The sequence below is a fragment of the Heterodontus francisci genome, chromosome 5, assembly GCF_036365525.1.
Source record: "Heterodontus francisci isolate sHetFra1 chromosome 5, sHetFra1.hap1, whole genome shotgun sequence".
NCBI classification, from domain to species: Eukaryota; Metazoa; Chordata; class Chondrichthyes; order Heterodontiformes; family Heterodontidae; genus Heterodontus; species Heterodontus francisci.
The window spans coordinates 93,125,196-93,149,162 of NC_090375.1; the positions used below are offsets into that span (position 1 = coordinate 93,125,196).

General features: G+C 42.4%; 1 protein-coding gene across 7 annotated transcripts in view; it reads right to left on the reverse strand.

The window, feature by feature from the left end:
- LOC137369960 (nucleolar protein 4-like) overlaps positions 1 to 23,967 on the reverse strand; it is a 504,149-nt gene that overhangs the window by 86,320 nt on the left and 393,862 nt on the right. Inside the window, exon 8 of one of the 7 annotated variants that reach the window (XM_068031786.1) lies at positions 1,793 to 1,984. The exons of the other annotated variants lie outside the window; for them this stretch is intronic. Within the exon in view, the coding sequence (XP_067887887.1) occupies positions 1,793 to 1,984 (192 nt within the window). The remainder of the gene's footprint in view (positions 1 to 1,792; positions 1,985 to 23,967) is intronic. 7 annotated transcript variants of the gene reach the window in all.

The following is a 23,967-nucleotide window of genomic DNA, read 5'->3' on the forward strand; positions in this document are numbered from 1 at the left end:
GTCCTTTGATTCATATGGACGGCAGTGACAAATTTTGCATCCTTTAATTAGAGGATAAAATGTATCAATGTGAGGTCAGTGAGTCCTCTGTTCCTGTGGACTCTTCCCCCAGTCATTCGTTTAACAAAGCTTACACTGTTGCAGGACCTTTTTTAAAAATATGACTTCTAATGAGCTCTACAACCTCTAAAGAATCCAACAAGGACACTTAATCCACAAGAACAAAAACTGGTGGCAAGTACCGAAACTTTTGATAACACTGAAGAAAAGCAGTTGTTACCAGCAATTTCAGTTGAATAGTCCTGTAGTAATACCATTCTACGATGTCATACTCAGTCACAAGGCATGCTGGTTAGGTATTAAATGAAAGAAGTTGAAAATTAGGTCAATCTATCTAAAAGAAATGCCACCATTTATTATAATAAATCAAAGGAACTTATAACATTCTCATAGGATAATAAAACACCAGTTTTTCACCAGCCGATAAAGGTAGTGAGGTTGAGAAGTGATTTTGGATTCTAACCTCCCTAAATTTTTCCCACTTTTTGCCTTTTGTCATACAAGTCAGAATGATTGATTCATAGGGTTTTCTTTTCCACTATCTTCTTAAAAAATTTGGAAACTGTTGTTAAAGAAATGGGATCCATTATTTTGGTGCAATTCAGTTCGGTCGATCAGGAGAATTTCTTTTTACTAGGTTGTTGCTCCCTTTAAAAAAAACAGATTGGCGAATGCATACAAACTCAACTGAAATTTAAAAGTAGCTTTCAAAAGTTGAATAGCAGTCATTTCTGCTTTGCTTCTCAGAATAAATTAATTCTGTGCTCAAACTTACAAAAAAATCAACTTCGTTTTTTTAAAGGGAGCATGAACCTAGTAAAGAGAAATTCTCCTGATCAACCGAACTGAATTGCACCAAAATAATGCAATGGATCCCATTTCTTTCACAACATAGTTTCCACAATTTTTAAGAAGATAGTGAAAAAGAAAGCTCTATGAATCATTCTGACTTGTATGACAAAAGGCGTGCTGAAAATGAAAATATATACAGTGACGTACTACTTAACACATACTAGAAAATGAGATTGCTCACCTTTCATAGAAATTCTTTCAACATTTTTTTCTGAAAAGAGGAATTAAAGCAGCTTTGACCAGTTCAAATCCTTAATTCCTGTTACCAATAGCAATTCAGTTATGGAGACTCAGACTGTCATAAAGTATATTAGCCAGTTGATATGATACATCCACAGGAACTCCTGTGAGATGCCAACATACTTTATGTCTTAGGGCTAGTTGGGTCGAGTGGCCTGATTCTGTGCTGCATATTCCATGTAAGTATCTCCGAAACTCCATCAGGGACTTTTATTTGCACTTCTGCTAAATTATGTGTGAGATACTAGTTTTCTGCAGTATATTAATCGGAATGAGGAGAAAGAATAACCACATATATTAGAAATAACTGTGTTCAGCATGTCAAAGAATAGATTTGGAGAAAAGTTTGTAGACAGCTACAGTACATCAGACACAGTATATTGTTCATAATGTTTTATGAGGCACTTCAATCATCAACCTTCGAAACTACAAACATTCACATAAAATATTCTCCTAGACACCAGTGACGCAAAATAAACATGGTTTGGATGAAAGGGAAAGGTCTTTGAACTGATGTTACCAAAAATAACATTTAAAAAAAAACATCAGAATGGTGGGGGGAGGGAAATCTTGTGATGAGTTTATGCATGGGAACTGGATGCAGACTGGGAATGGGTTGTATTTGGACAGTTCAACTCACCGTCTCAAAACCATTCTTTTTCATCCGCCTGCAGGACTTGAGGTAAGTACGTATGCGCTTCCGGGCACGCTCCTGATATTCAGGGAATTGCCGGCTACATGACTCAATTATTGCCTGGATCTTTTCTTTGGGCTGCTTAGAAATGGGGACCATTCGGTCCAAGTTTTCATCTACAAACAGCCTCACAAACATCTGTTGGCAAGAGGAAGACAGAGGAAAAGAATGCATTGGACGGCTGCTCTACTTTGTACTTTTTCACTCCCTCGTTGAGTGGATACCACAGGATAAGTTCAATGACTCTGCACTCCCAATGGGCTAATCCGCTTGATGGGAGAGTGGTGTGGAGATAGTGCTACAATACAATAGCACTGATTTTCCAATTCATGTTTCTGTCTTGCAAGGCTTCCCGCTGGGGTGCAGGTTCAGTGAATAAATGTTTATATCTGCAACCCATCCCAAGCAAGACCATTTAAATATATATAATTATTTTTAAAAAGCAGCAAATATATGCCAGTTAATTGAATGCAAGCGATTATTGTTGAGAAAACGATTGTTTTGTGTGCTATAAAAGAACAAGTATCAGACTATCCAACACCACCATGAAGTCTGAACCTGACAAATATGCGACACCACCTTTCAAAAGTGTATGACTTTGCCATTAATGGTATTTTTCATTCACTGAGCATGCTGCTGGCATAATGCATTATAGAAATATATTGCCCCACATGACCCAATATGAGGTGTTCAGAAACGTGTACTTCAATAATGTATGACAGTATTTTGGCCATGACCGCTGAAACCAATAAACCAACACATTGGCCATGCCTAATGGTAATAATCCAGCATTTGCTGCTTCACAGCTTTTCCTCCCTTACTTCTATTAGAACATGAGAATATACAGTTTCCATCTCTATGATTCTGAACATAAAAATGTAGATATATATAAGCTTTTAAGAATATTTAAGAATATTATTGGATAAATTCTTAAAGTTTTTATTAGCAACTATATTTCTATATTTATAACACATTTATGCAGCGATCTAGTTACATTTTTGAAACATCAAGTCCTAAGCATAATATACATTTCTACATAGCTAAACAGCTTTTCTGTAAAAATTCTATAAAATGGAAAAAAAGTTTCATTTCATAGGTAACCCATAACAAATATATATAGTAAATGTGTTTCTTATTTAGCATGCAACGTTTCTAGAATATGCATTTTGTTCTCTGAGGGAGATGTTAAGACCATATCAAGGACATTGCTATCTGCTGTCACATTTAATCACAAATTTTATGCAACTAAACTCTGTTTTACAATCCTAATTTATACCATGTTAGTCAAAGTCTCAAACCGATCCTTAATTTAATCAATATCGAAAACAATTAAAAGGTAAACTAATAAGTGTCAATATACATTACACTGGGAACAAAGCTTGCTTATTCCTTACATAAAATGTATTGTACTTTAAAACCAAAATAAATATAACTCCAGATCTTTTTTAGCCTCATGTTTTCAAAATGTCAGCTGCAAAATTAGTAGTGGATTTGTAACAATTTTCAAAGTAGCCAGTGGGATCTAGATACTTTAGAATGTCTACATGATGCAATTACAGGCTATTTGAAAATATATCAGAATTATTTCAAGATTTTGCAAACAAAAAATCTGCATTTTCCAGACTATGACATTGGCACAATATTCTAAACGCAGAACCAAATGGGGCTTGAAGATTTTCATCTTTAAATTTTAGATTCAAAGATAAGAATAATTAACAACTAAAGATCTTGGAATATTAACCTATAATTGTGATAACTTTAAATGATCTTAATTATAATAAAGCAAAAATAAGATTAATTGCATCAAACTTGTCCTTGCATCAAGGTACAAAAGATGAAAACTGATTTTAGTAACTCCGACCACCTGTTGCAGAAGACACATTAGCAGCAAAAAGTATTTGTACAATATTAATAAGTGGAAGAAATCAGCAAGTTGGCATTACTGCAATATTTGTTTATATCACATTAAAAAAAATTTAAGGGAGAAAAAATGTCAGATAAAAAACAAAAACCACAAAGTATGAGGAAAGCAGAGATGAAAAATGTAATGTGTGCTTTTGAAAAATGATCAAATTCAACAGGTACCTGTGTGACTTGATAGTTCTGACAGTAAAGCCTTGGATTCTCATTTTCAAGGCCTATAGTCAAATGTCCAGTCTCAAATGACATTCATGCCCTTTTTATACTTAACATGCTGATGAATATGAGTCACATTGAAATAGCCTATCAACAGGAAATTGAATGTGTCAGCTTCTTCTGAAACACAGAGTGCTGCTGTGGATGGAAAGGCACATGTGGTGTGTCATGTATCACTCACAGTCTCCTGACAAGCAGTGGTACTCCAACTTTGCAAGATGTAGGGGCTTCAGTACACATGCCATCAACAACAACTTGCATTTATATAGTGCCATTAATATAATAAAATGTCCCAAGCTGCATCACAGGACTGGTATCAAACAAAACTTGGCACTGAGGCACATAAGGAGATATTAGGATAGATGATCAAAAGCTTGGTCAAGGAGGTAGGTTTTAAGGAGCATCTTAAATGAAGAGAGAGAGGTAGAGAGGCAGTGAAGTTTTGGGAGGGAATTCCAGAGTTTAGGGTCTGGCAGCAGAAGGCACAGCTGCCAATATTAAAGCAGTTAAAATCGGTGATGCACAAGAGGCCAGAATTGGAGGAGTGTAGAGATCTCGGAGGGTTGTAGGACTACAGGAGGTTACAGGGAGAGGGAGGAGGTGAGGTCATGGGGGATCTGAAAACAAGGATGAGAATTTTAAAATTGAGATGTTGCACGACTGGGAGCCAATGTAGTTCAGCGGGAAGAGGGTTGATGGGTGAACGGGACTTGGTGTGAATTAGGATGCAGACAGCAAAGTTTAAGATGAACTCAAGCTTATGGAGTGTGGAAGATGGGAGGCAGCCAGCAGAGCACTGGAATAGTCAAGTCTAGAAGTAATAAAGGCATGGATAAGGGTATCAGCAGCAGATGAACTGAAGCAGATGTGGAGTCAGCAATGTTGTGGAAGTGGAGGTAGGTTCATAAGTTAGCTGCAATTTTTTCTACCAAACCAAAGAGTCAGACTTGCACAGGATGTACAAATGGCACATCTGATAAGCATCGCAATGTTCTCACATAATGATGCACATTTTGGACTCTGTTTCCCTGCAGTCAGCACATCCAGCAGTATATTATGTTGGCGACGGGGGTCTCGGTCACCAGCTGAAGAGCTGGTGAAAACCCCGCGTCACCTCTTTTCGGAAAGGCCTGCCACATCACGTGCCAAACAGTCACTTAACTGGGCAGCAACGGGCCTTCCCCAGCATTAAGGACCATGATGACATAAGTCTTGCCTGTTGTTTACTCGCAGCGCCACTGAGAAGGTGGTAGCTGCTTCTGGTAATGCACCCAGCTGAGGTCTAGGATTGTCAAGGGACCCTGGCCATGAGTGTCTCATGGTGGGAAGGGTTTCCTGGGGAGGGGGGTGTAGGGGGGTCAGCAGCAAGGGCGGGGTTGGCTCTCAGCAGGCCCCATCCTTCCTGTTGCCTTTGAACGAGGGACCACCCCCCGGGAGCCAGTAAGCAACCCGCAGGATTTTGCTCGTCGTGCTTCCCATGTGGCGACAGACCTGCCCACTGTTGGGATAATACTGGTGGTGGTGGGATAAGGCATTAATTGCCCACTTACGGGCCTTAATTGGCAGCGGGGTGGGAAGGCCTTCCACGGCCTCAATTGCTTTGCAAGTTTAACCCTGACTAACTGGGTTTCCCAGGCTTGGAAACCCGGCAGCTCAAGGCAGGTGAGGACAGCTTTGGGGAGAAGACAAGTGACTTTACAACACTGCTTGTGGGCTGGTAGGTACTGACTGCCCACAAAAAAGATCCTGTGGGGTTGGGGATTGGACACACCCCCACACCCCTTCCCCCCTCAATTCTCCGATTAGCAGCTTTAGGGTGGCTACTTGTGGCTGTGCCTGTTCTGAAGTGCTCCCTATATGACTGGAAGCCAAGAATTTCAATCAGGCTTACTCCTGGAAAGGGATCCTGTCAAAGAAAAAGTCACATGCTGTGGAGTTAAAACTTCACAGCATGTGGGGAAACCCAGTTGAAACTCACCCGTCTGTCCGCCTACACAACCTGTCCCTGTCAATATCAGGGCCACAGCGTCTAAACCAAGTGCAAGTTAGAACATATGACTCAATATAAAATCATGTTTCGAAATTGAAGTAAGAGACAAAGAAAGATGGGAATAAGAGAGAGATAAAAGAGACAAATAGAAAATTAAAAAAAAATCATTTTTATTTTAAAATATCTCCAACAATAATAAGATTTTGAAGGAATGAGATTCCACACATATAAAATTAAACGTTTAGATCCAGAGATGTTGTTTGGCATTAATTAATTACACCTGAATACATCAGCCCTAAATTTTTCTGGCATGTTAGTGGGTACCACAACTTTTTTTTAAATTTGTTCATGGGATGTGGGCATCACTGGCTAGGCCAGCATTTATTTCCCATCCCTAATTGCCCTTGAACTGAGTGGCTTGCCAGGCCATTTCAGAGGGCATTTAAGAGTCAACCACATTGCTGTGGGTCTAGAGTCATATGTAGGCCAAACCAAGTAAGGACGGCAGATTTCCTTCCCTAAAGGACATCAGTGAACCAGATGGGTTCTTACAACAATTGGCAATTAGACCAGCTTTTTTTTTCATTCCAGATTTACTAATTGAACTCAAATTTCACCATCTGTCATGGTGGGATTCAAACCCATGTCTCCAGAGCATTAGCCTGGGCCTCTGAATTACTAATTCAGTGACATTACCACTATGCCACCGTCCTTCACGTGTTTCAATGCCAAAATCTTTCACTGAGATACCACTGCAGTGAAGCTTATGGAACAGCAGGGTGACTCGGACCACAACTTCTGGACTTCTGCGTTTAGCTGCATATGTACAGTGCCAGAGGTTATTGTCCAATTCACTCCATAATACCAGTGAACGCTGATAGTCTCATGCTATGCCTGTTGCAAAATCTGGGCCATTGCTGAAATTTAATGCTAGCACATAAAAACAGGATTTGTAGTAAATAACAGATTCTGCATTCTAATAACTTATAAATATCACTCTAACCAGATTGTGACACCAGGGTGGTCTAAAAATATTTTCTGGCAGTAGTGGTAATTACTTGCAGTGTATATTTTCCACTTTTATTAATCCTATAAAATATGATTTATATCATACATTAAGTTTATAGACAGTTAACATGTAGATTGATCTTATAACAACAAATGATTACTGCTCATGTAAGTGAGCTAGTTAACAATCTTTGAGATAAAAATTCGTTATTGCCTATTTTTGGGTGAGGAGGTTGCAGTTTGTATCTTTCCTGCGTCTGTTGCCATTGAGTCAGGCAGCAGGTAAACTTGGTGTTGTCTCCTCATTTATCAGATTTGTGGCATTGGTCTGAGCAGGGCCTGTGCTACCGGCTGCCTGAGCAATTAGCAGGGGGCTACGCAGTGTGGGTTAATAACACGTGGTAGAGCCAGCCTGCTCCTCTTAAAGGCAGTCTTCCCACTTAAATGGAATCTGCACTCAGTGGAAGGGAGCTACTCTATCTGCCTATAATGACACTAGTTGCATGTAGAAGCTGCACATATTGGACACCAGGGAAGAGAGAGGGTTCCTAGATTCATAGATGCGGCTTTGGAGGTCTTAGCAATGGAGGTGGACATATTTCTGCGGGCAGCCAGGAGGATTGCCCTCTGAAGGGAATGGAAGCAGGTCCCCAGGGAGGTCAATGCAAGAGGTCTGGTGCTGAGGACCTAGCAGCAGTGCCACAAGAAGTCTAATGACCTCACACGGGTGGTCAAGGTCAGTGAATGGATCTTCAAAGAACCTCATATCCACTGCTCCACCAACCTCACATGTTTTTACTGCACCATCACTTACCCATCATCAGTCTGTGGCAATCAGGACTCATGCCTAACATCCAAATACTCTACCTCACCCTCACACACATTTCAATGATGCCAGCCTCACACTCAACTCCTACTGCTTACACAAATCTCCAGCTATTCAGCTATAGCAGGCACATCACCCAAATACAATGCAACAAAATCACTGACATTCGGCTCTCTCTTGCAGGATAAGGTTGCTCATAACCACCAGGAGCAGCTCAGAATTGGTGAGGGGCAAGGATGTCGGCATTTCCTGAGCCCTATGGAGGAGATGGTTCTCTACATCATGGGGACCAGCTGCAACAGAATCTATGGCTTCCCGCATCACTGAGAACATTGAGGATGACGGTATGCTCCTGCCTTATGCACCTTCTCATCTCCAGCTCACCCTCAGCCTGATATCTGAACATGGGCCTCTTGCTTTCCACCCCAGCCCTACTTCCTCACCCCAACAGTTACCTTTCTGATTTTTTGCATTCAGACACCCAAGATCTGCCGCCTGTCCAGCCACAGCACACCCAGACTAAGAAGGAGAGCAACACCACACCACTGATCAAAAGGGCCCTTCACTTGATCTGACACTCGCAAAGCCTCACCAGCTCAGATACTGGCATTGCATGTACCTTAGAAGCTAGCATAGAGTCAGGATTTGCACATGTTGAGTCACTGGGTACGAGTGGACTACAGCTAGACCAAGGGGAAAAGCATAGTTTGTGTGCCAGCTCATCGGAGGGCAAGGTCGTACATGAGTTTTGCTACATGGGACTCAGATGAGGACTTAGTTACATGTAGATAAAATGGAGGTGTTTGGCAAAGCTGGCCCCTAATAATTATTTGGTCTTCCTGAATGTGGAGGAGACCGCACTATGAGCAGTAAGTATAATATGGAACATTTGAGGAAGTACAAATAAATTGTGATCTCCCCTGGAAGGAATGTCTCAGGTCTTGAAGAGTGGTATGTGAGGAGATGAATAGACATCTACTGCAGTGGCAATGGGAAGTGTCAGGGGGCAGGGAGCTGGAAGATAGAGTGGTGGATTGGACAGTCCCTGTGGAACACGGAAAAGATGGGGGTGGAGATGTTGGGTGGCAGAAATATTGATGATTACTTTTCTTTATTCTTTCATGGGATGTGGGTGTCGCTGGCACACCAGCATATGTTGCCCATCCCTAATTGCCTTTCAACTAAGTGGCTTGCTAGGCCATTTCAGAGAACAGTTGTCAACCACATTGCTATTGGTCTGGAGTAACATGTGGGTCAGACCAGGTAAGGATGGAATATTTCCTTCCCTAAAGTACATTAGTGAACCAGATGGTTTTTTAAAAAGACAATCAATGATACTTTCATGGTTCTAATAGTGAGACTAGCTTTCAATTCCAGATTTTTTTTTAATTAATTGATTGGATTTAAATTCCACCAGCTGAATTGTTGGGATTTGAACCCATGTCCCCAGGACATTAGCCTGGGCCTCTGGATTACTAGTCTGGTGACAGTACCACTATGCTAACACCTCCCCTTGCCGAATATGGGGGCTGGTGGGCTGCAAGCATGACAAAAGATCCTTGTCACAGTTCTGAGAGGAAAGAGGGTTAAGAGCAGAAGCACAGGAAATGGGACATATTTAGGCAAGGGTACTGTCGACCACTGCGGGGGGGGAGCGGGGGGGGGGATCCTTGGCTAATAAAGGGGACATCTCAGAAGCTCTATCATGAAAGGTGAAAGCTTTAAAAGATACAGTTGCCGATTGAAATAACCAATCTGAAACATTGAATTGTAAGAAAGAACTGGAAATACACAGCAGGTCTGGCAGCATCTGTGCTGTGTATTTTCAGCACTTTCTGTTTTTATTTCTGATTTCCAGAATCTGCAGTATTTTGCTTTTATATTAACCTGTTTGTTTTCTCCATAGATGCTGACTGACCTGCTGTGTGTTGCCAGCATTTTCTATTTTTGTTTCAGAATTCCAGTTGTAGTTTTTAGCTTTTTGACAGCAGGATAAACATGTTTTGAAAACAAATGGCCCAAGGTTGCATGCCACAAATTGTTTCCTGTCAACATGTTTCAAATATCATTTGCTTTGCCAAGCTTACAGCTAACTTTACAGCTCTTTTATTGCATCTCACACACCAATATTTCAATAGGACACCCATTCCAGCTGAAACAACAATGACTTGTATTTATATAGCTCCTTTAAAGTTATAAAACATTTCAAGATGCTTCACAGGAGCGATATCATGCAAAATTTGACATAAAGTCGCAAAAGGAGGTATTAGGGCAGAGGACCAAAAGCTTGGACAAAGATGTAGGTTTTAGGAGGCATCTTAAAGGATGAAAGAGAAGGAGATCATTGGAGAAGTTTCGGAAGGGAATTCCAGAGTTTAGGGCCTTGGCAGCTGAAGGCACATCACCAATGGTGGAGCAATTAAAATTGGGAAGTTCAAGAGTCCAGAATCAGAGAAGCGCAGATATCTTGGAGGGTTGTGGGGTTGGAGGAGATTACAGAGATAGGGAAGGGTGAAGGGACTTAAAAGCAAGGTGCTGCTTAACCAGGAGCCAATGTGCAGGTCAGCAAGCACAGGGATGATGGGTGAATGAGACTTGGTACAAGTAAGGACACGAGCAGCAGAGTTTTAGATGGCCTCATGTAAATGGAGGGTAAAATTTGAGAGGTCAACCAAGTGTGCGCTGGATAGTCAACTCGAGAGGCAAAACAGGCATGGATGAGAGTTTTAGTAGCAAATGAGCTGAGACAGGGACACAGTTGGGCGATGTCATGAAGGTGGAAATAGGTGGTCTTGATGATGGCGCAGATAGAAACAGAAACATACAAAATTTACAACACAGAAGGAGGCCATTTGATACATTGTGTCTGTGCTAGATGAACAAGAGCAAACCAGCCTAATCCAACTTTCCAGGTCTTGGTCCCTGGCCCTGTAGGTTACAGCACTTCAAGTGCATATCCATATACTTTTTAACTGCGATGAGGGTTTTTATCTCTACCACTCTTTCAGGCAGTGAGGTCCAGACCTCAGTCCTCTGCGTGAAAAAATTTCTCCTCAGCTCCCCTCTAATCCTTCTGCTAATTACTTTAAATCTATGCACCCTAGTTATTGACCTCTTTGCTAATGGAAATAGGTCCTCCTTATCCACCCTATTTAGGCCCCTCATAATTTTAAACACCGCAATTAAATCTCCCTTTAGCCTCTTCCGTTCCAAAGAAAACAACCCCAGACTACCCAATCTTTCCTTGTCGCTAAAATTCTACTATCCTGGCAATAGCTTCATAAATCTCCTCTGTACCCTCTCTACTGCAATCACATTCTCCCTACTAATGTGGTGACCAGAACTGTATGTAGTACTCTTGCTGCAGTCTAACTAGTGCTTTATACAGCGCTAATATAATCTCCATGCCCTTATATTCTATGTCTCGACTAATAAAATAAAGCATCCCACATGACTTTTTAACCACCTTATCTACCTGTGCTGCTACCTTCAGGGATCTGTGGACATGCACTTCAAGGTATTCTTCTAGAATTCTCAGTATCCTACTATTTATTGTGTATTCCCTTACCTTGTTTGTCCTCCTCAAATGCACTCCCTGACACTTCTCCAGGCTGAATTTCATTTGCCACTATTTTGCCCACCTGACCAGTTCATTAATACCTTCCTGCTTTCTTCCTCACTATCAACCACACAGCCATTTTATGTATCATCTGCAAACATCTTAATCATGCTCCCAACACTTGTCTAAAAGATTGCTATCTACCACAAAAAGCAAGGGACCTTGTACTGAGCCCTGCAACACCCCAGTGGAAACAGCCTTCCAGTCAAAACAACACCCATCGATCATTATCCCTTGCTTCCTGCCACTGAGCCAATTTTGGATCCAACTTGCCACTTCCCCTTGGATTCCATGGGCTTTTAATTTTTAACAGTCTGCCAGGCAGGCCCTTGCCAAAAGCCTTGCTAAAATCCATGTGGATTACATCAAATGTGCTATCCTCATTGACCCTCCTTGTTAGCTTCCGCAAAAAAAAATTCAATTGGGTTACTCAGTTACGACCATCCCTTAAAAAATCCATGCTGACTGTCCTTGATTAATCTGTCTTTCCAAATGACTATTTACAGTGTCCCAGTATTTTCTAATAACTTGTCCACCACTGATGTTATGCTTACTGGTCTGTAATTAATCAGTCTATCTATCCCTTCCTCCCTTTTTAAACAACAATGCAATGTTAGCAGTCCTTCAGTCTTCTGGCACTACACCTGTAGCCAGAGAGGATTGGAAAATGATGGTCAGAGTGTCCAGTATTTCCTCCATTGCTTCTCTTAGCAGCTTGTAATATATTTCATCCAGGCCTGGTGATTTATCCACATGCAAGGATATTAAACCCTTTAATATTTCCTCTTTCACTATGTTTATATCATCCAACATTTCACACTTCTCCTCCTTAACTGCAATGTCTGCCTTCCCCCCTCTTTTGTGAAGACTGATGCAAAGTATTCATTCAGAACCAGGCCCTTGGCTTCTGCCTTCACACGCAAGTTATCTTTTTTAGCCTCTAATCAGCCTTACTTTTTCCATTGTTATCCTCATGCTCTTTTTGTATTAATAAAACATCTTTAGGTTTTCCTTGATTTTACTTGCCAATAGTTATTTATGCCCTCTCTTTGCTATCCTAATTTCCTTAATTTTCTATACTGTATTGAGCTGTTGGTATGTGACATAAGCTAAGCTTCCCTTTTTTGCTTTATTGTACTCTGAATGCTCTTTGACATTCAGTGGGGTGGGGGGTGGTCTAGATTTGAGATATGTGGTTGGAAGCTCATCTTGGGGTCAAATATGACACGAAGTTTGCGAACAGTCTGATTCATGCTCAGACAGCTGCCAAGGAGAGGGATGAGGTCGGTGGCTAGGAGATGAGAGTTTGTAGGGGAACTGAAGGCAATGGCTTTGGTCTTCCCAATATTTAACTGGAGAAAATTTCTGCTCATCGAGTGTTGGATGTCAGTGAAGCAGTTTTAAACAATGGAGGAGTCGAGAGAGGTGATGATGAGGTACAGCTGGGCATCACCAGCATACATGTGGAAACTGGCATTGTGTTTTTGGATGATGTCGCCAAGGGGCAGCATATAAATGGGAAATAGGAGGAGGCCAATGATAGATCTTTGTGGGACACCAGAGGTAACGGTGTGGAAGCCGGAACAGCAGGTGATTTGCTGCCGACAATTGGATAGATAAAAATGGAACCAGGCGAGTGCAGTCCCACCCAGCTGGATGGTGGTGGAGAAGTGTTGGAGGAGCATGGTGCATTCAACCATGTCAAAGGCTGCAGACAGGTTGAGAAGGATGAGAAGGGATAATTTGCCTCATCATAGTCACATAGGATGTCATTTGTGGCTTTGATAAGAGCTATTTTGGTACTGTGGAAGAGGCAGAAACCTGTATGGAAGGGCTCAAACATGAGAGACTTTTTTCAGGAAAGATGGGCACCAATTTGTGAGGCAATAATACATTTAAGGATTTTGGAGAGGAAAGGAAGATTGGAGTAGGGGTGGTAGTTTGCAAGAACAGTGAGGTCAAGTGTTTTTTTGAGGAGGGGATGATGAAGGCAGATTTAAGGGAGAGAGGGACAATACATGAAGAGAGAGAACTGTTAACAAAATCAGCTAAAATGGGAACCAGGAAGGGAATTTCAGTGGTTAGCAATTTAGTGGGAATATGGTTGAGGGAGCAGCAGATGGCTAATGGACCAGATGAGCTCAGAGAAGTTATGAGGGGACATAGGAGAGAACATTGTGACTAGGAAGTTTGGTTCAAGGGCTTGGGGAAGGGACTGAAGTGGAAGAAGCAGCTGACCAGATGGTCTCAATCGTAGTGACAAAGAGCCTCAAGAGCTGTTGGAGGTGAGAATGGAGGGAACAGGGGAGAATGGTTAAGAAGACGATTTGCAGTAAAGGAAAGAAGCCATGGGTTATCCTTGCATTCCAGTATGATCCTGGAATAATGAGCAGTTTTGGCAGATGTGAGCAGGACCTTCTAGTAGGTTATGTGGTCCAGCCAGGCAGGGACTGGCTAAACTAGTTGTCTGCAATGCCCGTTCAAGTCTGCATCCCTTCGACTTAAGATAGCGGTGATGAGAGCCTTACCAGGGAAAATGGCCAAGATGAGAGACAGTAATGATTTTAGTGGGGACTATGTCATCAAAGCTGGAGGTGAAGGTATGTTTGAACAAATCAGTAGCTACAGAAATAAGAAGATAAGAAATAGCAGCATGAACAGACCATATGCCTCCTCGAACTAGCTCCACCATTCAATACGATCCTGGCACATTTCTGCCTCAACTCCACCTTCCCGTCTGCTCTCCAGTTCCCTGAGAGATCAGAAATATATTGAACTGAATCTTGAATATATTCAATGATGGAGTATTCACAACCCTCTGGGGTAGAGAATTACAAAGATTCACAACCCTTTCAGTGAAGAAATTTCTCCTCATCTCAGTCCTAAATGATCAACCCCTTCTGCTGAGACTGTGCCCGTGTTCTAGATTCCCTAGCCAAGGGAAACAACCTCTCATTGTCTGCTTTCTCAAGCCCCTTCAGATTCTAGTATGTTTCAATGAGATCACCTCTCATTCTTTGAAACCCTAGAGAATATAGGCCCAATTTACTCAGCCTCTCATCCCAGGAACCAATCTAGTGAACCAAGGCTAGTTTATCCTTCCTTAAATATGGAGACAAAAACTGTGCACAGTATTCCAGGTGTGGTCTCACCAAATCCCTACACAATTGTAGCAAGACTTCAATATTCTTGTAGGACAATCCCCTTTCAATAAAAGCCAACATGCCATTTGCTTTCCTCATTGCTTGCTGTACCTAGATGCTAACTTTCTGTGTTCCTTGTATGACTACACCCAAGTCTGTCTGAATATCAACGTTTAAAAATTTCACACCATTTAAGAAATATTCTGTTTTTCTATTCATACTACCAAAATGAATAACCTCACACAACCCCATATTATACTCCATCTACCACCTTGTTGCCCACTCACTTACCCTGTCTCTACCTCTTTGCAGCCTCTTCGTGTCCTCCTCACAGCTTACATTCCCACCTAACTTTGTATCATCAGCAAACTTGGATACATTACTCCAGGTCTCTTCATTTAAGACATTCATATCGATAGTAAATATTTGAGGCCCCAGCACTGGTCCTTGCAGTTCTCCATTAGTTCCAGCCTGCCAACTTGAAAATGACTTCTTTATTCCTACTCTTTGCTTCCTGTCTGTTAACTAATCCTCCATCTATGCTAATATATTACCCCCAACTCCATGAGCCCTTATCGCGCGTATGAGCCTTTTGCATGACACATTATAGAAAGCCTTTTGGAAACCCAATTATACTACATCCACTGGCTCCCCTTTATCTCCCCTACTTGTTACACCCTCATAAAATTCTAATAAATCTGTCAAACATGATTTCCCTTTCATAAAACTGTGTTGACTCTGTTTAAACAGATTATAATTTTTTAAGCGCATTGTTAAGACTTCATTAATAATAGGTTCCAGCATTTTCCCGATGACTAATGTCAGGCTAACTGGCATGTAGTTCCCTATTTTTCCTCTCCCTCCTTTCTCAAATAGTGGTATTACATCTGCTAATTTGCAATTCGTTGGGATCATTCTAGAAACTTGGGAATTTTGGAAGATCAGACCTCGAGCATCCATTATCTCTGCAGCCACCTCTTTTGGTACCCTAGGGTACAGGTCATCGGGTCCTGGGGATCTGGTGGCTTTTAGTCCCTGAAGTTTCTTTAATACTTTTTTGTCTGATGATCTTAATTACTTTAAGTTCCTCACTTTTATTAGCTCCTTGGTTATCCTCTATCTCAGTATGTAAAAATCATAGTGAATAGAGGGCCAAAGGCTAGACAGATGGGAATTTGAAAGTGCAGTTGAATTAGAAGAGTTTTTTCGAGGGGCATACATGGAAAGAAGTAGGGTTGAGACAGGGAAGGGGAATGTGGGTGGACAGTGATACAAAGAAGTGATCAGAGATGGCCTTATCTGTGATTGATACAATGAGAGTAGCAAAGCCACATGAGATGACAAGAGCTAGGGAGTAACCTTGAATATGGGTTGGGGAATTTATGGAGAGATTACAGGAGGAGGAGGATAGTGACCTCAGAGGAGTGAGAGCATGATGAGTTGAGATGGAGGGTGAAAGCACCAAGGATAAGAAGCCACTCAGAGGCTGAGAAAAGAAAAATAAAAGACTTGCATTATATCGCGCCTTCCACGACCACCGGATGTTTCAAAGTGATTTACAGCCAATGACATACATTTGAAGTGTAGTCACCGCTGTAATGTACGGAGATAAGAACATAAGGTAGGGGTAGACCATTCAGCCCCATTTAATTAGATCATGGTTGATCTGATTGTGGTGTCAACTCCACTTTCCTGCCTGCCCCCATAACTCTTGACTGCCTTGTAGATCAAAAATATGTCTAACTTAGCCTTGAATATATTCAATGACCCAGCCTCCACTGCTCTCTGAGGTACAGAATTCCAAAGTTTCACAATCCTGAGAGAATTCTTCTGAGAGAAGAAATTCCTCCTCATTTCCATCTTAAATGGGAGACCCCTTATTCTGAAACTGTGCACCCTAGTTCTAAATTCCTCCACGAGGGGAAACATCCTCTCAGCATCTACCCTGTCAAACCCCCTCAGAATCAATAAGATCACCTCTCATTCTTCTGAACTCCAATGTGTATAGGCACAACTTGCTCAACCTTTCCTCATAAGACAACCCCTTTATCCTAGGAATCAACCTCATGAACCTTCTCTGAACTGCCTCCAATGCAAGTATATCCCTTCTTAAATAAGGAGACCAAACCTGTGCGCAGGTGTGGTTTCGCCAACACCCTGGATAATTGTAGCGAAACTTCCATATTTTTATACTCCATTCCCCTTGCAATAACAGCCAACATTCCATTTGCCTTCCGAAATACTTGATGTACTTGCATTCTAACTTTTTGTAATTCATGTACAAGGACATCCAGATTCCTCTGTACCAGAGCATTCTGCAGTCTCTCTCCACGCAAACAATATTCTGCTTCTCTATTTTTCCTACCAAAGTGTATAACCTCACATTTTCCCACATTATACTCCATCTACCAAATTTTTTCTCACTTACTTAACCTATCTATATCCCTTTTCAGATTCTTTGTGCCCTCCTCACAATTTGCTTTCCCATCTTTTGCAACATCTGTACCTTTCGGTGCGGTGCTGAGCTCATATATTGTGACACCTCAGAAGTCTTGCATACTGGAAGTCCTGCGACAGCTGGTCCAGTTGTGTCTACATTATCAAACATTTGTGGTAGCCATTTGGAGCTCCCTTGGCTGCACTGCAATGTTATCGTTCCAATGCACTTGATTTTAGAACCATTGTAGCCTAGCTGTGATGGTTTGTACCATAGATTGCCATTTTTTAAAGTACATGCCCTTCAGTATACAGATGGGCAGAATATTTGCACTTACTCTGGTGCTGATATTTATTCTGAGCTTTTGCTGGCCACTCTTCTGTGGACATGTAATCCTGATCATGGCAAATCCCTGGTGCCAGGGTCAAGGATGTCACTGAGCGGCTGCAGAGCATCCTGAAGGGGGAGGGTGAACAGCCAGCAGTCGTGTTCCACATCGGAACCAACGGCACAGGTAGAAAGAGGGATGTGGAACCTGCAGTCAGAATTTAGGGAATTAGCTAAGAAATTAGCAAGCAGGATCTCAAAAGTAGTCATCGCTATATTACTCCCAGTGCCACGCGCATGTGAGTATAGAAATAGAAAGATAAGCAGATGAATGTGCGGCTGGAAAGATGGTGCAGGAGGGAGGGCTTTAGATTCCTGGGACATTGGGACTGGCTCTGGGGAGATGGGGCCTGAACAGGTCGGATGGGTTACACCTGAACAGAGTTGGGTCTGAGTTCCTTGCGGGACGTTTTGCTAGTGCTGTTGGGAAGGGTTTAAACTAGTTTGGCAGGGGGATGGGAACCCGAGGGTAAACTCAGTTGGGACAAAATCAGAAATGAAAATGGAAGGCAGAAAATTAATGGATGATTCTGGAAGACAGAGGAAACAAAGGTTAGAAAATAAATAAAGAGTTTGGCAGTGCTCAAGGGTATCTATTTCAATGCAAGGTGTATAGCAAATAAAGCAGTTGAGCTGAGGGCACAGATAAACACGTGGCAGTATGATATCATAGCTATTACAGAAACATGGCTTAAGGAGGGACAGGAATGGCAGTTCAATGTTCTGGTTACAGGGTTTTCAGACGCAATAGGGAGGGGGCTGAGAAAGGAGAGGGAGTGGCGATTTTGGTCAAGGAAACTATTACAGTCGTGAGGAGGGATGATATGTTGGAAGGTTCATCAAATGAGGCCATATGGATTGAGCTAAGGAACAAAAAAAGGTGCAATCACACTGCTGGGAGTGTATTATAGACTCCCAAACAGTCAGAGGTAGACAGAAGAGCAGATATGTAGGCACATCTCTGAGAAGTGGAAGAACAATAGGGAAGTTATAGTAGGGGATTTTAACTACCCCAATATTAACTGGGATAGTTTTAATGTGAAAGGAATTGAGGGAGCAGAATTCTTAAGGTGCATTCAGCAGAACTTTTTTGCCCAGGATATAGCAAGTCCAACACCAGACTTAGTTTTAGAAAATGAAGATGGGCAGGTGGAAGGGGTGGCAGTGAGAGAGCATTTTGGTGGTAGTGATCATAATTAAGTCAGTTTTACCATAATTATGGAAAAGAACAGAAAGAGAACAGGAGTTTGAGTTCTCAATTGGGGAAAGGCCAATTTTACTAAACTGAGGAGTGATTTAGCGAAAGTGGACTGGAAATAGCTACTTGAAGGTAAATCAGTGTCAGAACAGTGGGAGGCATTCAAAGGGAAGATTCAAGGGATTCAGAGTAAACATGTTCCCACAAAGAAAAAGGGTGAGACGACCAAATCTAGAGTCCCATGGATGTCAAGGAGCCTACAGGGTAAGATAAGGCAGAAAAGGAAAGCTTATGTCCGACACCAAGAACTCAATACTACCGAAAGCCGAGAGGAGTATAGAAAGTGGAGGGGTGAAATCAAAATAGGAAATTAGGAAAGGATAGAGAGGGCATGAAAGAATATTGGCAAGGTGAACCCAAAGATGTTTTACCAATATATTAAGAGTAACAGGATAACTAAGGAGAGAGTAGGGCCCATAAAAAACCATAAAGGTAAACTATGTGTCGGGGTGGAAGATGTTGGTATGGTTCTTAAGTAAAGACAACTGCAAAGTACTCATTGACTCAGGCATGGATGTTGATAGTGGGGGATTCAACGATGGTAATGCCATTGAACATCACGGGGAGATGGTTAGATTCTCTCTTGTTTGAGATGGTCATGGCCTGGCACTTGTGTGGTGCGAATGTTACCTGCCACTTATCAGCCTGCATGTTGTCTAGGTCTTGCAGCATATGGACATGGATTGCTTCAGTATCTGAGGAGTCGCGAATGGTGGTTAACATTGCGCAATCATCAGCGAATATCCCCACTTCTGACCTTATGATGGAGGGAAGGTCATTGATGAAGAAGCTAAAGATGGTTGGGCCTGAGGAACTCCTGAAGTCATGTCCTGGGACTGTGATGATTTATTTTTATTTATTTAGAGATACAGCACTGAAACAGGCCCTTCGGCCCACCGAGTCTGTGCCGACCAACAACCACCCATTTATATTAACCCTTGAGTAATCCCATATTCCCTACCACCTACCTACACTGGGGGCAATTTACAATGGCCAATTTACCTATCACCTGCAAGTCTTTGGCTGTGGGAGGAAACCGGAGCACCGGCGAAAACTCACGCGGTCACAGGGCGAACTTGCAAACTCCGCACAGGCAGTATCCAGAATCGAACCCGGGTCCCTGGAGCTGTGAAGCTGCGGTGCTAACCACTGCGCCGCCCAACAATTGATCTCCAACAACCACAACCATCTTCCTTTGTGCTAGGTATGACTCCAAAGAGCAGGGGGACCTGGAGGTATATGCGCTTGGATCATTGAAAGTGGGAGGGCAGGTTGAGAAGGCAGTTAATAAAGCATATGGGATCCTGGGCTTTATAAATAGGGGCATATAGTACAAAAGCAAGGAAGCTATGATGAACCTGTATAAAACACTGGTTTTGCCTCAACTGGATTCTTCTATCCAATTCTGGACACCACACTTCAGGAAAGAATGTGCAGAATAGATTCACGAGAATGGTTCCAGGGATGAGGAACTCAGTTATGTAGACAGACTGAAGAAGATGGGGCTGTTCTCCTTGGAGAAGAGAAGATTAAGAGCAGATTTGATAGAGGTGTTCAAATCATGAGAGGTCTGGACAGAGTAGATAGAGAGAAACTGTTCCCATTGGCAGAAGGGACGAGAACCTCAGGACACCGGTTTAACTTCAGCAGAAATCTAGCAGAGCATGAAAACAGACAGTCTGCTGTGTGAGAACGAAAAGATAAACACCTAAGTTCAATCCCAGGCCCAGATGTAGGTAGAGATGAGACAAAATAACTGAGTACCAAGGCCCCCATGTCTGTCTTGCTTTGGCCAGGCCATTTGAATGTCTATGAGCTGCTGAGAGTCCGAGTGTGGGATGTAATTGGGCTGTTCAAATCGTAGTGAGGTAATGATTGGGTTAAATCAATCTCCATAGGCTTTGTTGTGTAGCAAGAGTATGAAAAAGGGTGGTCAGAGCACAGAGATTGTAGCGGTAATACGTGTCACATTCACTGATGCAATGGTACCTGGAGCATGACTAAGGAATAGTTACATGGAGATTGCACTTCTATCCAGAGTATAATGGTAATGCTGTTGCACTTTGATATTAGCATGTGTCAAATCTTGCTCATACTATATAAAATATAACCACTGTCACCAATAATGGCTATCAATTTGAATAGTTTCAGAACTTGACAGTGAAGGGTTTAAAGGATTAATTGACTTTGCTTTCCCAAATTACAACAGAGGAGAATGGCCAGAGGAGTAAGGGCACAGGCCAAGGTGTAATTTGGTGATAAGAGCCACACTACCACTGTGACGGTCTTGGCAGGGCACATGGTGGAAGGTATAGCTGGGGTTGTGGGGGAGGCTTCCTTTAAGGAAAAGGTGTCATCATTCCTCAGCCAGATTTCTGTCAGGCAGCAGGAATGTAGGACGGTCAAGGAGTACTGAAGGATTGCGGCAGGGATTTGGGAGCGCACAGTACCTGAGAGAGGAGAAATGGAAGGTGGCATGATGATAGGAGAGAGAGGTTTAGGACGGATAAAGCAAAGAAAAGTAAAAAAGGAGAAAAAAAGTGCAAATAGAAGTGATGGGCTCGGATCCTGAGCGGCAACCAAAATGCGTGTGCGAGTGCACACAGGGAAAGCTTGAGTTAGACAGGCCTAGTTAAGTAGCAATCTAGGATATGTAAAAAACTGGTAAAATGGGAATAGATAGGAGACAGTAGGAGGGACTCCAGAGTTAAAGTCAGAGGTCCCTTGCTGAGATAAAGTTGGCCTAGGTAGGGTGCAGTAGGCATGGAGCACCGAAGAACTGTTGTCCAAGTTCAGAAACATGTGGCAGGTAAGTGAAGTTCAGAAGCTATTCGAGAGTACAGTATCGGAGGATGCACTGATGGAGGTATTTCAGTGGGAATGAAGGTCCAGGAGATGTACAGAATCAGTTGCAGGGCAAGAAGATTATGGTGAATTTGGAGGTCACCATAAGACCCAGAAGCGACAGAGAAGTGTACTTTCGGCTCAGTGAAGTGAATCACTGGCCAGGAACAGACTGCAGCTGAAGCTGAAAAACTAGCAGAACCAGTAGTCCAATCACAGGCTCAGCATGGACTAAATCCCTCAGTTACAATAGTGGTGTGGAAAGGGCTGTAAGTATATCAAGCTAAAAGCCTGCCACACTCACCATCAAACCACTCCAAAAACTTTTTGCACAAAAGTATTCTGAAGATTACAGAAATATAGAAACCCATAGTCCATGGAAATACTTTTCCTGCAAATCCAAATGAGGACCGAAATGGTACAGAATTATGCAAGGTGTTTATTTATGTATGTTTCAATGAAATCTGGGCCTTAATTTCATTAAGACACATAATGGGCCGAATACTCCAGCACACAAAATGCAGCAGCCCATAAAATGGTTGGAAGTGAGCACAAAGCCTGCTCATCCAATTCCCTCAATTTCACTGTGGCCATGGTGCAACTGCTCTCACAAAGCCATAGCACTGCAGAATTGGGTGTCCATTTTTGAATGGAAAACACCAAGCACTGGTTTTGATATTGAAAATCTTACGTCTGCATACACTTCCTGCTTGTATCACTTGATTCTTTACTCCCATTCCTGTCATCCAATCATGCCACATTTAATTTCTTCCCTCTTACTTTACCACCCTTAATCCCTACCCCCAACTAATCCCTATTTCAATTGCTTCCAACTCTTGCTGTCATCCTAAACTTGCATTCCCCTTCAATAAATGCACAGCTACTCTCTATGCCTCTTGGCATTCCCTGGAAGGTTGCTATTAACAGATCAACAATAACGTCCCATTTACATTCTGTCCAGAATGTCTGTTTACTTGTAAACAAGATCTTTGCCATCCAAGACGTTATTATGGACCACTGCAATGCTATGCTGGCTTTGTCTGAAATTTGGCTCATGGATGGTGACACTTTGCCCTTACTGAACCCTCTCCATCCGGCTATACTTTCCACCACTTGCTCCACCCAAATTACCACAGTGCCAATGTGATCGTTACCACTAAATAACACCTTGGCTCTTTCGTGCGCCGTACCTTGTTCCACCCAGTTCACCTTTCTTTAAAAATTCTCATTCTCTACCAAACCCTTCAAGCCCTATCCCAAGTCTCTCCATGAAATACATCCTCCTCCTCCAATCCTTCGGCTCTACTGTCCAGCACAGTGGGATCACTCTTATTTGGTTTCACTCTTATTTAATGAATCATAACCAGCTCCTTTTCCTGCACCCACACCATTATGTCAGGAATCCCTAAGGATCTATCCTTGGCCCCCTCCTCTTTTTAAACTATATGTTGCCCATTGATGATATCATTCAAAAACACGTAATGACGACAGCTAGCTCGACCCAAATCGCTCCAGCATAAGAATTGTCAGATTGCTTGTCTGACATCCAGTCTTGAATGAGTTGCAATTTCCTTGAGTTTTAAAGTTCCATAAGACCAAAGCCATCGACATTGGCCCTGACCATAAACTGTGTATCTTCACCTCAAATTTTATCTCCCTCCTCAGTCTGTGTCTCAGGTTGAACCAAACTGCTCAGAACTACAGCATCCAATTTGACCATGAAATGAACTTCCAATCCTATACCCTCTCAACTTAGACCTCTAACATCGCCCAGCTATGTATGAAATCTCACAGTCATAGAGTTATACAGCACAGAAACAGGCCCTTCGGCCCATCATGTCTGAGCTGGTCATCAAGCAACTATCTATTCTAATCCCATTTTCCAGCACTTGGCCCATAGCCTTGTATGCTATGGCGTTTCAAGTGCTCATCTAAATACTTCTTAAATGTTGTGAGGGTTCCTGCCCCTACCACCCCTTCAGGCACTACGTTCCAGATTCCAACCACCCTCTGGATGTAAAATTTTTTCCTCAAATCCCCTCTAAACCTCCTGCCCCTTACCTTAAATCTATGCCCCCTGGTTATTGATCTCTCTGCTAAGGGAAAAAGTTTCTTCCTATCCAACCTATCAATGCCCCTCATAATTTTGTATACGTCAATCATGTCCCCCCTCAGCCTTCTCTGCTCCAAGGAAAACAACCCTCGCCTTTCCAGTTTCTCTTCACAGCTGAAATGCTCCAGCCCAGGCAACAACCTGGTGAATCTCCTCTGCACCCTCTCCAGTGCAATCACATCCTTCTTATTGTGTGGTGCCCAGCTGTGGCCTAACTAGCGTTTTATACAGTTCCATCATAACCTCCCTGCTCTTATATTCTGTGCCTTGGCTAACAAAGGCAAGTATCCTATATGCCTTCCTAACCACCTTATCTACCTGTGCTGCTGCCTTCAGTGATCTATGGACAAGTACATCAAG